The sequence below is a fragment of the Heterodontus francisci genome, chromosome 34 (genome assembly GCF_036365525.1).
Source record: "Heterodontus francisci isolate sHetFra1 chromosome 34, sHetFra1.hap1, whole genome shotgun sequence".
NCBI lineage: Eukaryota > Metazoa > Chordata > Chondrichthyes > Heterodontiformes > Heterodontidae > Heterodontus > Heterodontus francisci.
Genome location: NC_090404.1, coordinates 43,977,527 through 43,995,818, shown reverse-complemented (window position 1 = coordinate 43,995,818; position 18,292 = coordinate 43,977,527). Strand labels below are relative to the sequence as shown.

At 45.7% G+C, this 18,292-nt stretch overlaps 1 protein-coding gene across 1 annotated transcript in view; it reads left to right on the top strand.

Moving 5' to 3' along the window:
• The window catches only part of LOC137349426 (histone-lysine N-methyltransferase PRDM9-like), a 46,081-nt gene that overhangs the window by 1,942 nt on the left and 25,847 nt on the right, over positions 1–18,292 (top strand). Inside the window, exon 2 of the mRNA XM_068014940.1 lies at positions 565–2,103. Coding sequence (XP_067871041.1) covers positions 997–2,103 — 1,107 coding nt within the window. The 5' untranslated portion in view covers positions 565–996. The remainder of the gene's footprint in view (positions 1–564; positions 2,104–18,292) is intronic.

Genomic DNA, 18,292 nt, shown 5'->3' with positions numbered 1-18,292 from the left:
TCTGGTTTAGCCTCAGACAGTTTCCATAGAGAGAGGAATAGAGTTGGGAGTGGAGTTTGTCGCAGGAACTGAAGACAATGGCTTCAGATTCCCAATATTTAATTCGAGGAAATTTCTGTTCATCCAGTACTGGATGTCAGACAAGTCAGGATGGTGTGTGACTTGGAGGGGAACTTGGAGGTGATGGTGTTCACATACACCTGCTACCCTGGTCCTTCTCGATGATGGAAATTGAGGGTTTGGGAGGCTCTGTCAGAGTTCTGATCGAGCTGTAGATATATAAAATGCCTCTCCTCTCCTTGCCCCTCCATCCCTCCCCCTCTCTCTCTGTCCTCCTATAGAGGGCAGAGTCTTGTGTAGGTCCAGACTGGGTGGCAGGTTCCCTTCCCTGAAGGACATTAGTGAACCAATTGGGGTTGTACATCAATCCAGCAGCTTTCATGGTCACTTTTTCCTATTGCCAGTCCCATAATTTACCAGATTCATTCAGCTCCATTTCACAACCTGCCTTTGTGTTTTTGTGGGTTCTCAATCTTTTTCTTCTGTTTTAAATCAATTTCACAGGGTTTTAGAAGGGGAGAAATTGCAGCTGTGAAATGCAAAGCAAACATCAGATCAGGATCTGAAGGAGTCGCCCAAATATCACTGGATTTTGAATGTGAGAGGAATAAGCAGCGATCACAGTGGGGAGAAACTGTACACATGTTCTGTCTATGGACGAGGTTTCAGCCAATCATCTTGCCTGTCGAAACATAAGCGCAGTCACAGTGGGAAGAAACCATGTAAATATGGGAACTGTGGAACGGGATTGAATTATCCAGTTGAGCTGGAAACTCATCCACACAGTCACACTCTGGAGAGGCCGTTCACCTGCGCTGAGTGTCAGAATGGAAACAATGAATCCTACTTACTGACACATCAGTGAGTTCACACTGACGAGAGACCTTTGATACATCCATTCTGTTGGGAATTGCTGTAAAAAATTCTGCTGAACTGATGTCCCATCAACATGTTCACACTGACGAGAGACCATTCAGGTGTTCTCACTGCGGGACTGGGTTCAAGCGATCATCTGAACTCACTGTACATGAGCGCATTCACACTGGGGAGAGACCGTTCACCTGCTCAGAGTGTGGGAAGGGATTTGCTCAGTCATCTGTCCTGCTGACACACCAGCGAGTTCACACTGGGGAGAGGCCATTCACCTGCCCAGAGTGTGGGAAGGGATTCACTCAGTTATCGCACCTGCTGACACACCAGCGAGTTCACTCTGGGGAGAGACCATTCACCTGCCCAGAGTGTGGGAAGGGATTCACTCAGTCATGCAACCTGCTGACACACCAGCGAGTTCACACTGGGGAGAGGCCGTTCACCTGCTCGGAATGTGGTAAGAGATTCACTGGGTTATCCGCCCTGCTGACACACCAGCGAGTTCACACTGGAGAGAGGCCGTTCACCTGCTCTGTGTGTGGGAAGAGATTCACTCAGTCATCCCATCTGCTGACACACCAGCGAGTTCACACTGGGGAGAGGCCGTTCCCGTGCTCCGAGTGTGGGAAGGGATGCACTACTTTATCCCACTTGCTGACACATCAGCGAGTTCACACTGGGGAAAGGCCATTTACCTGCGCTGAGTGTGAGAAGCAATTCACTACTTCATCTGACTTGCTGAGACACCAGCGAGTACACACTGGGGAGAGGCCATTCATCTGCTCAGAGTGTGGGAAAGGATTCACTACTTCATCCCACCTGCTGACACACCAGCGAGTTCACACTGGGGAGAGGCCATTCACCTGCTCAGAGTGTGGGAAGGGATTCACTACTTCATCCGACCTGCTGACACACCAGCAAGTTCACACTGGGGAGAAGCCGTTCACCTGCTTAGATTGTGGGAAGGGATTCACTCGGTCATCCTCCCTGCTGACACACCAGCGAGTTCACACAGGGGAGAAACCGTTCACTTGCTCAGAGTGTGGTAAGAGATTCACTCAGTTATCCAACCTGCTGACACATCAGCGAGTTCACACTGGGGAGAGGCAGTTCACCTGCCCAGATTGTGGGAAGGGATTCACTCAGTCATCCAACCTGCTGAAACACCAGCGAGTTCACAAGTAAATCGGGGATGAGGGAAATCTGCCATTTGGCAGAAACCTGACATTGGGGTTTGAGAAATCCACCATTGGCTTCTCCCTTACTGACTTTTTATTAATGCTGGACTACTACAAAGCTGTTTTTAAGTTGTCTTTATTTTTTTATTTTCTTACACCTTGGTGGAAATAAACTTCAAACAGAAAAGAAAGAGGCTGGAACTGCATATTCCCTCACAACTTAAGTGTGTCTGTCTTCTGTAAATGGCTAAAAAGGAGGTGTGTGTATATACACAGACCTGTCATGGGGAAGATGTTTGGAATCGATCATTAAGGAGGCTGTACTGGGCACTTAAAAAAACTCAAGATATTTGGGAATAGTCAGCAAGGTTTTGTGAAAGGGAAATCATGTTTAACCAATTTATTGGAATTCTTTGAATGATTAACATGCACTGTGGATAAAGGGGAGCTCGTTGACTTACTGTACTTGGATTTCCAGACGGCATTTGGCAAGGTGCCACATAAAGGGTTATTGCACATAGTGGAAACTCATGGTGTCAGGGGTAACATATTAGCATGAAGAGAAGATTGGCTGGCAGAAAGTAGGCATAAATGGGTCCTTTTCTGAGTGGCAGGATGTTACGAGTGGAGTCCTGCAGGGGTCTGTGCTGGGGCCTTAACTTTTTACAATTTATATCAATGACTTAGATGAGGGGAGTGATGGCATGGTCGCTAAATTTGCAGATGACACAAAGATAGGTAGGAAAGTATGTTGTGAAGAGGACATAAGATTGCAGACCAATTTAGATAGGTTGAGTGAGTCGGCAAAATCTGGCAGATGGAGTACAATGTGGGAAAACATGAAATTGTTCACTTTGAAAGGAAGAATTAAAAAGCAGTATTACTTAAACGGAGAACGACTGCAGGATTCAGAGGCGCAGAGGGTTCTAGGTATTGTGCATGAGTCACAAAAAGTAATAAAGAAGGCTAATGGAATGCTATTGTTTATGAGAGGAATTGAAAATAAAAGTAAGGATGTTATGCTTCCGTTATACAGGACATTGGTGAGACCACATCTCGAATACTGTGTGCTGTTTTGGGCTCCTGATTTAAGGATGGATGCAAATGTGTTGGAAGCGGTTCAGAGGAGGTTTATTAGATTGATAGCTGGAATGAATGGGTTGTCTTATGAGGAAAGGTTGGACAGACTGGGATTATTTTCATTGGAGTTTAGAAGAATGAGACGAGACTTGATTGAAGTATATAAGATCCTGAACGGTCTTGACAAGGTGGATGTGGAAAGGATGTTTCCTGTTGTGGGTGAGTCCAGAACTAGGGGACACTGGTTTAAAATGAGTGGCTGCCCTTTTAGGACAGAGATGGAGAAGTTTTTTCTCAGAGGGTTGTGCAACTTTGGAACTCTCTGCCTCAGAAGGTGGTAGAGGTGTGGTCATTGAATTTTTTAAGGCGGGGTAGATAGATTCTCATTAGGCAAGGGAATGAAAGGTTATCGAGGGTAGATGGGAATGTGGAAGTCAAGACACAAACAGATCAGCCATGATATTGAATGGTGGAGCAGGCTAAAGGGGCCGAATGGCCGACTTCTGCTCTCACTTCTTATGTTCTTACGCATGGCAATTCCCCAATGTTTGTTTTTGCAGTCATGTGATATCTTAGCAGAGACCACCTGAGAACTGACACAGCTCATTTGACATGGTTTAAAATTACTGGTGCAGGATCAGTAGCTGGCAAGTCGCTGGTCTGCAGCAAAAACATTGGTCTGTCAATAGGAATTTGAAACTTGCTTCCATTTACACAGCAGTGTGTGTCTGAAATAATTTCTGAAAACTCTGCACAAACTGGTTACTGAATGTGAATATCCTGCAGTGAACATGAACTGTATAAACTTCATATGTCCTGTGCTTTGCAGCAACTGAAGTGATCTGGAATTTCCACTTATCTGTTTGTTCAGGTGTATGGCTGAATTCCATTCATTGTTCATCTCCACTTTCACTGTCTACTGCCCCACACTGTAAACCAGGGTTGTCCAACATACAACCCGGGGGCCAGGATCCAGCCTGCCAAAGGTTTCCATCCGGCCCTCGGGTGTAAACTGTACCCGGGCCGTTCCTCATCCTCATCAGGGGTCCGTGACAGGAGATGAGAAATTTCCCTTAGTCGTCTTCTTGCTGACCGGCTTTATAAAAAAAATCACGCTGGAAATCAGGATCAGCAGTTTCTGATCTTCGGACAGATTCAGGATTGTTTAAAAGCCTGCTGGAAAACCCCGAATCTGTCCAAAGTTCAGAAACTGCTGATCCCGATGTCCGGATCTGTCAGCTGTGAAACGGACTTGAGATTTAAGAAAAACGGATCAACCATCTGCTGAACGTTCCTGCTCTCTGCAAATCTCAGAGAGGGTGGGGGGCAGAGAGAGGGAGAGGGTGGGGGGCAGAGAGAGGGAGAGGGTGGGGGGCAGAGAGAGGGAGAGGGTGGGGGGCAGAGAGAGGGAGAGGGTGGGGGGCAGAGAGAGGGAGAGGGTGGGGGGCAGAGAGAGGGAGAGAGGGTAGGGGCAGAGAGAGAGAGAGAGAGTGGGGGCGGAGAGGGAAGCGGAGCAGCGGGAGGGAGAAGGGTGCAGAGAAGGGGTGGTGCAGAGAGTGCGAGAGGGTGGAGGGCACAGAGAAAGAGAGGGGGCTGGTGCAGAGGGAGAGAGATAGTGAGGGAGAGAGGCAGGCACAGAGGGAGGGAGACGGGTGCGGAGAGAGGGAGGGGGCAGACAGAGAGTGTAGCAAAGAGAGGGGGGCAGAAAGAGAGAGAGTGGTCAGACAGAGAGGTGGGTAAAGAGAGAGGGAGATAGAATGATCAAGATCACTCCTGACAGAATGACATATATCTAGAATACTCTGTATCACAACAAGTGTGCGGGCAAACATTGACTACTTGTGCAGGCAGGAAAATGCCAGGTATCTCATGAAGCCAGTGTCCAGTCTAGTGACCAGAAAGTAAGTCAATAAATTAGTCTTCTCATTTAAAACTTCTTTAAAAAAATGCACCTTTGTTTTTGATTTGATTAATAGTAAGATATGTTTTAATGCCTTTATCTTTCTGAAATTGGTTCATCTGCCCCCCATGTAAGACAAAAATTGTAATGTGGCCCCCTGCTTGAAAAGGTTGGACAACCCTGCTGTAAACCTTGAGTCAGTGTGAAGCCGTCTTTTGCACCAAAGTGATGCAAGGCAAGGAGTGTAACTCTGGCCATCTTTCTCAATGTGTGGTTTGGCATTGCTTAGGATTATCTGGAAAAGGCTGTCCTGCACCACAAGTGCTGTGTATTGGCTACATTGCAACTATCCTGTGAGCTCTCTGCAGTCACTAGAAATGGTCACTGGGCTTCTGAGACTGATGGCACAATACTCTGTACATGTATGAACAGGTATATACAGAGTGCTGCCTTTCTCCAGGCCAACGCAATTGGTGCAGTAGAACAGGAGCCAGAAGTGTTCATCACTGTTGGGATATACAGCTGTCCATTGGACCTGCTGCATTGTCACAGGGCCATTACCAAACATTTGAGCCTGATTTGGGGATGATGTTACAGAACCTCAAACTTGTTACTGTAGAGGTTGTCGAGGATGACATGTACTCACGGTCATGAGTTTCTGCCATGGGTCTTCAGGTCACTGAACAGGCTGATTCTCGACCTGCAAATCTTTGGGCACATGGGGCAGGACGTCCCACCAGGTAGTGGGACCCAGAGTGCAGGATTTGCTTCCTAGAGGTACAACACTAGTCTCATTACTTTTCCACTGTCACTAACAAGATGTGGTACAATGTTTATGTTGCATTTGAAGAGGAAAACCCCATTTTTTAAATTAGTTTTCATTACGATTTTAATCAGATCGTCACTGCAAACAAGATTATTTTTAGTTGAGAATCTTTATAATGTGACTAATTATATCAAATTATAAAATCTACCATGAGTCATGACATTTAAAAACAAGCAATTCTATCTATAGAGACACCACATTTGTGAAAGTTAATAAGGTTATTTTCCTCTTTTAGTTCTTGGAGGTAAATAATTGTCTAAAAGAAAATTGGATCAGGAGTATCACATGCTCCTAACAGAATGTATGTGATATTCCTGTCCATTTAAATTAATGGACAGTAAATTGGACAGGCTGTATAACTGGTATACAATCCTCCCTACCTGGTTTGACTTTCTGCATCATTCAGGTGATTATGTCATAGCACAAAATAAGAAAAATGACCCTGCTTATGTTCAAGCTTCTGGATTGTCAATGTCTCAAAAATGTTTACTTTTTATTAATTTATATATCTACTGATTTGTGCACATCACTTACCAAGGTACCAGAATGTGCCATCTGGTATGCTTATATATATTGCTTTCCATTAAAGTTGACACATCTTCACAGAACATCTTTTACATGAGCAAGCTATAAATGGGCAGAAGCAGGACACTGAGGTAAGTCTCATGAAATTGTATTCTGAGTACAGTGTAATTTTATTAATTACATATGCAAAATTGTATAAAATTACCATTACCCAATCAGTCTGCTTCAATAACAGTGTTATAATTACATGATTCCTTGTCAAATAAATTCAGACTTTGTCTTCGGCCACTAATTTTCATACCTTTTGATCTTTGGCCACTCTCACCCCTGCATTTGTTACTTGTTTTGTTACTCTCCCTATTGGTGCTCAACTGTTGGATAACTCTGATTACATTTAAATGTGTTTTCCATGTTTATAAAGTGTCTGTGTGTCCAGATTTAACTAAGTTGTGATTTGTAACCAATAAATGATGTTTCGGTCATGATTTGTCATCTGGTATCTTGGTGATTTGTCAAGAAAGATTTAATTCACTCACTCAGCAGCTCGAGAGGAACCAGACTGAGGTTTAATGAACATAAGAAATAGGAGCTGGAGGAGGCCATTTGGCCCTTCCATCCTGCTCTGCCATTCACCCAGATCATGGCTGACCTACCTCAACTCCACCTTCCCGCACTATCCCCATATCCCTTAATTCCCTTAGTACCCAAAAATCTATCAATCTCTGAAATATACTCAACAACTGAGCATCCACTGCTCCCTGGGGAAGACAATTCCAAAGATTCACAACCTTTTCAGTGAAGAAACCTCTCCATTTAATTCCTAAATGGCCATCCCTTATCCTGAGATTGTGACCCTGTGTTCTAGATTCCCCAGACGGGGGAAACATTTCCTCAGCATCTGCCCTACCAGGTCCCTTAAGAATGTATTATTTTTCCATCAGATCACATGACATTCATCTAAACTGCAGGGAATATAGGCCTGGTCTACTTAATCTCTCCCCATAGTGGGGTTGCTGTAGCATAGTTGGTTATGTTACTGAACTAGTAATCCAGAGGCCTGGACTAATGATGCAGAGAGATGAATTAAAATCCCACCATGGCAATTCAGGGAGTTAAACTCAATCAATTAAATAAATATGGGATAAAAAATCTAGTATCAGTAATTGTGACCATGAAACTACCAGATTGTCCTAAGGAAGCAAGTCCTGAGCAACAAGCAATTAGGAAGGCTAATGGTATGTTGGCCTTTATCACAAGAGGATTTATAGGAGTAGTGAAGTCTTGCTTTAATTGTATAGAACCTTGGCCAGACTGCACTTGGAGTGCTGTGTGCAGTTTTGCTCCCCCTATCTTAAGAAGGATATTATTGCCATATAGGGAGTGCAATGAAGGTTCACCAGAATTCAATGAAGGGACTATCCTATGAAGAGAAACTGGGAAAACTGGGCCTGTATTCTCTAGAGTTTTGAAGAATGAGAGGTGATCTTATTGAAACCTACAAAATACTTAAAAGGGAGAGAAGAATTAAGAGTTTTCCCCTGGTTGAGGAGTCCAGAACCAGGGGCCAAAATTTCAAAATAAGGGGGAAGCCACTTAGGACAGTGTCATTCTAGGCCCCCACTGGCCAAGAATGAGGCACATTAATTTTGTCATGAACATTGATTTTAAACTGTAACTGGACTGAAGAAAAGCACGCCTGAACCTTGGAGATTCGGAGAGAAGCAGCGGGAGAGCAGGGCTCAGTCTATGAGCGCCCCACATTCGAAGAAAAAAATAAAAAAGTGGCGTCACAGGGAAACAGCTAAGTGACGGGTTGGTGGGTATTTTGTTATTTTTCGACACTCGGGTAATTTATCAGTTAATTGTAAGGTTTTATTAGTATTAGTAAAGTGTACTAGTGGTAATAAAGCTTATTGGGAGTATGGCAAGGTCTACAGTTTTTTTTTATATAGTAAGTCTTTTTTTAAGGGAATTAAGATCCTGAGTGTAAATAATCTCCAATTTTTTAGTTAATTAAGGGTAAGTCATGGCAAGCAGCTCAGCAGTGTGGAGTGCTCCTCCTGTGCAATGTGGGAAGTCGGGGACACTTCCAGTGTCCAGTGTGAACACACGTGCAGGAAGTGTCTCCAGCTGCAGCTACTCGAAATCTGCATTATGGAGCTGGAGCTGTGGGTGGTTTCACTGTGGAGCATCTGCGATGCTGAGATCAGTGTGGATAGCACGTTTAATGAGGGGGCCTTCTTCTTCTTCTTTGGCCTTCTTTCTCGAGAGACAATGGGTAAGCGCCTGGAGGTGGTTAGTGGTTTGTGAAGCAGTGCCTGGAGTGGCTTTAAAGACCAATTCTAGAGTGACAGACTCTTCCACGGGCGCTGCAGATAAAATTGGTTGACGGGGCTGTTACACAGTTGGCTCTCCCCTTGCGCATCTGTCTTTTTTCCTGCCAAGTGCTAAGTCTCTTCGAATTGCCACACTTTAGCCCCGCCTTTATGGCTGCCCACCAGCTCTGGCGATCGCTGGCAACTGACTCCCATGATTTGTGATCATTGTCACAGGACTTCATGTCGCGTTTGCAGACGTCTTTAAAGCGGAGACATGGACGGCCGGTGGGTCTGATGCCAGTGACGAGCTTGCTGTACAATGTGTCCTTGGGGATCCTGCCATCTTCCATGCGGCTCACATGGCCAAGCCATCTCAAGCGCCGCTGGCTCAGTAGTGTGTATAAGCTGGGGATCTTGGCCGCCTCGAGGACTTCTGTGTTGGAGATACGATCCTGCCACCTGATGCCAAGGATTCTCCGGAGGCAGCAAAGATGGAATGTATTGAGATGTCACTCTTGGCTGAGATACGTTGTCCAGGCCTCACTGCCGTAGAGCAAGGTAATGAGGGCACAGGCTTGATACACTCGGAATTTTGTGTTCCATGTCAGTACGCCATTTTCCCACACCCTCTTGGCCAGTCTGGACATAGCAGCGGACGCCTTTCCCATGCGCTTGTTGATTTCTGCATCGAGAGACAGGTTACTGGTGATAGTTGAGCCTAGGTAGGTGAACTCTTGAACCATTTCCAGAGCGTGGTCGCCAATATTGATTGATGGAGCATTTCTGACGTCCTGTACCATGATGTTCGTTTTCTTGAGGCTGATGGTTAGGCCAAATTTGTTGCAGGCAGCCGCAATCCTGTCAATGAGTCTCTGCAGACACTCTTCAGTGTGAGATGTTAATGCAGCATCGTCAGCAAAGAGGAGTTCCCTGATGAGGACTTTCCGTACTTTGGTCTTCGCTCTTAGATGGGAAAGGTTGAACAACCTGCCCCCTGATCTTGTGTAGAGGAAAATTCCTTCTTAAGACTTCAGCAGGGAGAAGAAGATCCCAAACAGTGTAGGTGCGAGAACACAGCCCTGTTTCATGCCACTCAGGATAGGAAAGGGGTCTGATGAGGCATCGCTATGCTGAATTGTGCCTTTCATATTGTCATGGAATGAGGTGATAATACTTAGTAGCTTTGGTGGACATCCGATCTTTGCTAGTAGTCTGAAGAGCCGATGTCTGCTGACGAGGTCAAAGGCTTTGGTGAGATCAATGAAAGCAACGCAGAGAGTCATAAGTTGTTCGCGGCATTTCTCCTTCAGCTGGTGAAGGGAGAACAGCATGTCAATGGTGGATCTCTCTGCTCTAAAGCCTGATGGTTGGCCCAAGGCTCTCTTAATGCCATCATACATTCCTCTGATGTTTCCGGTGTCTGAGGCCAGCTGAATACGGCTGCATAGGTGTTGCCAGTAGTCATTTGTGCAGTGCTTCTGGCTGCTTTAAGTGCTACGGATGTTAACTCACTGGGGGCTTTCTTGTAGTTCAGCAGTGCGATGCGCTTAGCGGCTATGACAGGTTCCAGCTCTTCAAAGTGAGATTGAAACCAGTCTGCATTCTGTGTCACACGTTTGCCAGAGGTGGTCATTGCTGAGTCATAGATGACGTCTCTGATGTGGGCCCACTTGGTCTCTGCATCCCCTGTAGGAGTGTTTTGAAGGGCTTTTTCAAGTGAATTTAGAAACTTATGTAACAGCTGTGGATAAGAAATTCTGTTAGTGTTGATGCGCGGGTGGCCCTTCTGCTTGGACTGATGGAGCTTCTTTGGTTTGAGTCTAACCTTGCTGCACACCAGGGAGTGGTCGGTGTCACAGTCCGCACTGTGGAAGCTGCGTGTGATTTGAACGCTGTTTAAGGAGGCTCACCTTGTGACGATGAGGTCCAGCTGGTGCCAACGATGCAATCTTGGATGCCTCCAAGAAACCTGGTGACAGGGTTTCATATGAAAGAACGAGATGGTGATGCAGAGGTTATGATAGGTACACAACTCAAGCAGTCTCTATCCATTCTCAATCATCCTTCCAATTCCATAGCGCCCAAGGCAGGAGGGCCAAGAGTCATGGTCGGCCCCAACCCTGGCATCAAAGTCCCCCAGCAGGAATAGATGTTCGGTATTGGGGATGCTACTAATGATATTATGGAGTTCCTCATAGAACTGGTTTTTAACTTCAGGTGGGGAGCAGAGTGTTGGAGCATAGATGCTGAGTAGGTGTACTGGACCAGAGGTGGTGAGCAGTCGGATGGACAGTACCACACCGCAGGCAAATGCAGAAAGGGAATGGGTGACCACCAGGCAGAGTAGATGAAGACAGGTAGTGCAGGAGTCCCCTGTGGCCGTCCCCCTCTCTAAACAGATATACCGCTTTGGATGTTGTTGGGGGAGATGGCTCAGTGGACTACAGCAAGAGCCAAGTTCATGGCACCATGGGTGGCTCTGCTGCACAGGACAGGAGGAAGAAGAGTGTCAGGGCTATAGTGATAGGGGATTCAATTGTAAGGGGAACAGACAAGTGTTTCTGCTGCCGCAGAAGAGACTCCAGGATGGTATGTTGCCTCACTGGTGCTCGGGTCAAGGATGTCTCTGAGCAGCTGCAGGGCATTCTGAGGGGGGAGGGTGAGCAGCCAGTTGTCGTGGTACATATTGGTACTAACGACATAGGTTAAAAAAGGGATAAGGTCCTACAAGCTGAATATAGTGAGTTAGGATGTAAATTTAAAAATAGGACCTCAAAGGTAGTAATCTCAGGATTACTATCGGTGCCACATGCTAGCGAGAGCAGAAATAGCAGGATATATCAGATGAATACATGGCTGGAAAAATGGTGTCGAGGGGAGGGATTCAGATTCCTGGGACATTGGGACCGGTTCTGGGGAAGGTGGAACCAGTACAAGCTGGATGAGTTGCATCTTGGCAGGACTGGGACCAATTTCCTCGGGTGGGGTGGAGGGGGGGGTGGGGGGTTGGTGCTGGGGGGAGGTGGTGTTTGCCAGTGCTGTCGGGGAAGGTTTTAACTAGAATGGCAGGAGGATGAGAATCTGAGCAGGGAGACAGAGGAGAGGAAAACAAGGATAGGAATGAAAGACAGAAAGGCAAGAAGCAAAAGTGGAAGGCAGAGAAAACACAAGCGAGAAACAAATGTGGCCAGAGTGCAAAATAAAGCTAAGATGACTAACAATGTTAAAAAGACGTGTTTAAAGGCATTGTGTCTTAATGCAATAAGGTAGATGAATTAACAGCGCAAATAGATATAAACAGTTATGATATAGTTGTGATTATGGAGACATGGTTGCAGGGTGACCAAGGATGGGAACTGAACATCCGGGGGTATTCAATATTTAGGAAGGACAGGCAGAAAGGGAAAGGAGGTGGGGTCGCATTATTAGTAAAGGAGGAAATCAATGCAATAGGGAGGAAGGATATTGGCTCAGAAAATCATGATGTGGAATCTGTATGGGTGGAGCTAAGAAACACCAAGGGGCAGAAAACGTTGGTGGGGTTTGTCTATAGGCCCCCAAACAGCAGTGGAGATGTAAGGGATGGCATTAAACAGGAAATTAGAGACACATGCAATAAGGGTGCAGCTGTAATCATGGGTGAATTTAATCTAGATATAGATTGGTCAAACCAAATGAGCAATAATACGGTGGAAGAGGATTTCCTGGAGTGTGTACGTGACGGTTTTTTAGACCAATACGGTGAGGAACCAACTGGAGAACAGGCTATCCAAGACTGGGTATTGTGCAATGAGAAAGGATTAATTAACAATCTTGTTGTGCGGGGTCCCTTGGGGAGGAGCGACCATAACATGATAGAATTCTTCATTAAGCTGGAGAGTTGAATTTGAAACTAGGTCCAGAATCTAAATGAAGGAAACTACGAAGGTATGAGGCGCAAGTTGGTTGGTAGATTTGGGAACTTTACTAAAAGGGTTGATGGTGGATAGGCAATGGATAATATTTAAATGAATTACAACAATTGTTCATTCCTGTCTCGCATGAAAATAAAACCGGAAAGGTGGCTCAACCGTGGCTTACAAAAGACATTAGGGATAGTATTAGATCCAAAGAGGAGGCATGTAAAATTCCCAGAAAAAACAGCAAGTCTGAGGATTTGGAGCAGTTTAGAATTCAGCAAAGGAGGACAAAGAGATTGATTAAGTCGGGGGACATAGAGTATGAGAGTAAACTGCGGGGAACATAAAAACTGACTGTAAAAGCATCTACAAATATGTGAAGAGAAATAAAATGAGTGAAGACAAATGTAGATCCCTTAAATTGTAATAGGGAACAAAGAAATGGCAGAACAATTAAACACATACTTTGGTTCTGTCTTCACAAAGGAGGACACAAATAACCTCCCAGAGATGTTAGGGAACCAAGGGTCTAATGAAAGGGAGGAATTGAAGGAAATCCGTATTGGTAAAGAAATAGTGCCAGGGAAATTAATGGGGTTAAAGGCTGACAAATCCCCAGGGCCTGATAATCTACATCCCAGAGTACTAAAGGAAGTGGCCCTGGAAATAGTGGATGCATTGGTGGTCATCTTCCAAAATTCTATAGACTCTGGAGCAGTTCCTACAGATTGGAGGGTGGCAAATGTAACCCCAATATTTAAAAAGGAGGGAGAGAAAAAACAGGGAATTACAGACCAGTTAGCCTTACATCAGTAGTGGGGAAAATGCTAGAGTCTATTATAAAGGATGTAAATCTACTGGAGTTTTTTGAGGATATAACTAGTAAAATAGATAAGGGAGAGCCAGTGGATGTGGTGTATTTAGATTTTCAGAAGGCTTTTGATGAGGTCCCACATAAGAGGTTAGTGTGCAAAATGTACATGGGATTGGGGGTAATATACTGGCACGGATTGAGAATTGGTTGACAGAAAGGAAACAGAGAGTAGGAATAAACGGGTCTTTTTCTGAGTGGCAGGCAGTGACTAGTAGGGTACCAGAGTGATCAGTGAATAGCCCCAGCTATTCACAATATATATTAATGACTTGGGTGAGGGAACTAAATGTAACATTTCCAAGTTTGCAGACAACAAAAAGCTGGGGGTTGGGGGGTGGGGGGGGGGGGGGGGTGGAATGTGAGCTGTGAGGAGGTTGCAAAGAGGCTACAATGTGATTTGGACAAGTTTGGTGAGTGGGCAAATGCATGGCAGATGCCATGTAACGTGGATGAATGTGAGGTTATCCACTTTGGTTGTAAAAACAGAAAGGCAGATTATTATCTGAATGGTGATAGATTGGGAAAGGGGGAGGTGCAACGAGACCTGGGTGTCCTTGTACACCAGTCGCTGAAAGCAAGCATTCAGGTGCAGCAAGCAGTTAGGAAGGCGAATGGTATGTTGGCCTTCATTGCACAAGGATTGGAGTACAGGATGTCTTACTGCATTTATATAGGGCCTTGGTGAGACCACATCTGGAGTATTGTGTGCAGTTTTGGTCTCCTTATCTGAGGAAGGATGTTCTTGTATGTAGGGAGTGCAAAGAAGATTTACTAGGCTGATTCTTGGGATGGTAGGATTGACATATGAGGAGAGATTGGATCGACTAGGCCTATATTCACTAGAGTTTAGAAGAATGAGGGGATCTCACAGAAACCTATAAAATTCTAACAGGACTGGACAGGCTAGATGCAGGGAGGATGTTCCCGATGCCGGGGGTGTCCTGAACCAGGGATCACAATCTCAGGATACTGGGTATGCCATTTAGAACCAAGATGAGGAGGAATGTCTTCACTCAGAGGGTGGTGAACCTGTGGAATTCTCTACCGCAGAAGGCAGTGGAGGACATGTCATTAAATGTATTCAAGAAGGAGATAGATATACTTCTTAATGCCAAAGGGATCAAGGGATATGGGGAGAAAGCAGGAACAGGGTACTAAATTAGGTGATCAGCCATGATCTTTTTTGAATGGTGGAGCAGGCCCAAAGGGCCGAATGGCCTACTCCTGCTCCAATTTTCTTTGTTTCTCTGGAAACAGATCGGCCGTGGCTGAAAAAGACATTTGCATATCAAAAGACAGTGCTTGGAAGGGCAAAGGACCATTCCCTGACACATTCAACCCACAATGGACCCTGATCACCATATTGTGTGTAAGAGGAGCGTTCCAGATACTGCTAAGGTGGAGGTCAGACCAGTTAGTCACGTGACTAACCTGCTTGGCAACCTGGGTTTTGCTGAATGGTGCAAACAATTTGAACTCAAAGTCTCTGTTTGCTCCTGGACTGAGAAGATCTCTCCTGTCTGCCTGCATCTCTCTCTCACAAGCCTTTGAATCCACTGAAGACACATGAACCCCAAGAGAGAAAAATCTTCTACAGCGAACAAGGTTTAAGAAGCATATTGGGCCCCAACGAAAAGCAAGAACTACCTACAATCAAGGACTCTACAGTGAGCTCAAAGAACTGTAGCAAAAACTCTTCAGATATTGCCTCAAATCTTTCACTTTATTTTTGTTTCTGTTTTTTTCTGCCTCTATTTGCATGTGTGTATCACATACGCATGCTAGCATGGGCATGTCGTATATTTGTAGGCATCATTCGAATTAGAGTTTAAATATTCAACTTTTCTTCTTTAAACCTAAGAAAACCTGTTTTTGCTGGTTTATTTTCCTTATAATTGGAAAGCGGTGTATAAGGATTCACCAAGGGGGAGCTAAAAATGTGTGTATAAAAATTAAACCCTGTTGCAGTAAGACCAGGTGAAGGCTTAGAGGGAGCCCCTAGACACCTTTCCCACCTGGTCATAACAGAAATTTGGGGGCTCATCTGGGATTGACCCACAAACGAGAGAAATTAGAAGTGGGAAGCCAAATTGTTCCCAATCTAAAAAGAGCAAGATTTCAATACAGGTTATTTTGTGGTTGTGTGTGCTTGAATACTAACATGCATGCAACTGAAGCTAGTAGCTCCCCGAGCCAGGGTGAAGTAACTTGGGATAAGTTAAAAGCACTGTCGATGGAGGAGTTGAGAAAAATGTCTGAGAAGTGTGGGGTCACTGTATGTGGCAAGGCTAGGAAGTCTGAACTCCTAAGGCTAGTGGCCAACCATTTTTCCCTTGAATCCGAAGAAGCAGAAACAGGGGTAGAGGTAGACTCCAACAGGTATTGTTAGCCAAAATGCAACTGGAACAGAGGAAACTTGAATTTGAGGAAAGGGAAGGAGGGAGAGAGAGAGGCAGGAGAGGGAGAAACAAAGAGCCTTCCAGAAGGAACGTGAAGACCAAGAGAGGGAGGTGAGAGAAAGAGGAAGAACCTTTCAGAAAGAATGCAAAGAAAGAGAGCTGAAGCTGCTTGTATTAACTAGGGGGCGACAGAGTAACCCCAGTGAAAGCATAGCCAATATAGAGGAGCGTAATTCAGGGATAGGTACAGAAGTGTTAACACTCGCTCAACTAATTCCAAAATTCAGTGAGGAGGATGTTGAAGGATTTTTATGTCCTTTGAGAAACTGGCAAGGCAGCTAAAATGGCCAGCTGAGACCTGGTCTCCTTTACTACAAAGTAAGCTAACTGGAAGAGCACATAAGGTTCATTCCCTGTTGTCAGATGAGAGTTCACCAAATCATAACTGACCAAAAATGCTATCCTCGGTACATATGAATTAGCTTTTTGAAGTCTACCGCCAAAAGTTTAGAACCCTCAGGAAACAAGCTAATCAAACTTATCTGTAGTTTGAAAGAAGCAAGCAGTTGGCTTTTGACCAGTGGTTGAGGGCTTTTAAAGTACAGCTCAGCTATGAGAATCCCAGAGAAGTAATTCTGTTAGAGGAATTTAAACACTCTCTCCCACTCTCTATAAAAACTCATGTGGAGGAGCAGCGGGTCCAGAGAGCCCAGCAAGCGGCCCTTCTGGCTGATGAATTTGCTTTAATTTATAAGTCTGTTTCCCAGGGGAGAACCTTTCCTGGTTAACCCTGACAAATCCTAGAAGGACAAAGGGTGGGAAGGTGATAGGAGCCCAAGCAGTCTTGGGAGAGAAAGCCTGACCTTTTCCCCAGAGAGTGCAGTGAACATCAGAATGATGGTGAATGGAGGGCAGTGTCTGCCGGCACCTGTACACCAGGTGCATCTGGAGTGTAACCTAGTTTCGGGATTGGTGACCGTAGGGATTGTCCCTAGTTTGCCTGTGGATGGGGTTGACCTGCTCCTAGGTAATGATCTGACGGGGGTGAAGGTGGTAGCCCGCCCCCCCCCCCCCCCCCGCCAATAGTAAAAGCAAGACCGCAGGAGGTCAGAGAGACAGGGCAGTGGCAGGAGACAGTCCCTTGTAGTTTCCCTGAGTGTGTCGTCGATTGGGCCATGATCAAACCAGCTCCCCCAGAGGAGAGTGCATTTACAGCATGGTTACCCAACCCGAACCTGACAGTACCCGATGACATGTGCCGGGTTTGGGTCAGGTCGTGTCGCTCTTCCAGGTCCGGCATTCGGGCTTGGGTCAGGTCGGTACAGTGGCGCAGTGGTTAGCACTGCAGCCTCACAGCTCCAGCGACCCAGGTTCAATTCTGGGTACTGCCTGTGTGGAGTTTGCAAGTTCTCCCTGTGTCTGCGTGGGTTTTCTCCGGGTGCTCCGGTTTCCTCTCACAAGCCAAAAGACTTGCAGGTTGATAGGTAAATTGGCCATTATAAATTGCCCCTAGTATAGGTAGGTGGTTAGGAAATATAGGGACAGGTGGGGATGTGGTAGGGAACATGGGATTAGTGTAGGATTAGTATAAATGGGTGGTTGATGGTCGGCACAGACTCGGTGGGCCGAAGGGCCTGTTTCAGTGCTGTATCTCTAAACTAAACTAGACAGGTCGGGCCGGGTCAGATGCAGTGGCAGTGCTGCCTTTTGGTCAGGGAGGGAAAGGGGAGTAAGAGTATGAACAAACGTCATCAATTTCCGGTAGTTGAGTTGGGTCAGGCACGGGAAAAAAAACAAAGGACATGGGGCCGAGTTGGGTTCGGGTTAGATGTGGTCGGGTTTTAATTGTATACCTGAGCAGGCCTTTAACTGCATTGGCACTGCAGGCAGATGACCATGACGTCTGCCTGTCCGAGACTTTCTTTGGAAAGTTGGGAGACCCCAGGGAATGAATTAAACAAATTTTCTCTAGCTGAGGCTCAGCGACCTGACCCAATATTGTGAGAGTTAGCACAGGTTGCCCAGTCTGAGACTGAAGCAGAGGGAGTCCCTGATTGCTACTATTTTAAGAATGAGGTACTGATGAGGAAATGGAGTTCCCCTCACAGACCTGAGAGCAAGGTGTGGACAGTAGTTCACCTGTTAGTGGTGCTGCAGAGATATCAGCCAGAAATATTAAGAAGGGCCCATGAGACTACAGTGGCTGTATATATGCTGGTATATGAAAGACCAAAACCTGCATAAGACAGCAGTTTGACTGGACAAAACTCCACAAAGATGTGGTGGAGTACTGCAGGAGTGGCCACATGTGCAGGTTGAGGGGAAATCCCAACCTGCAGTGAAACCTGCACCCCTAAGTCCTG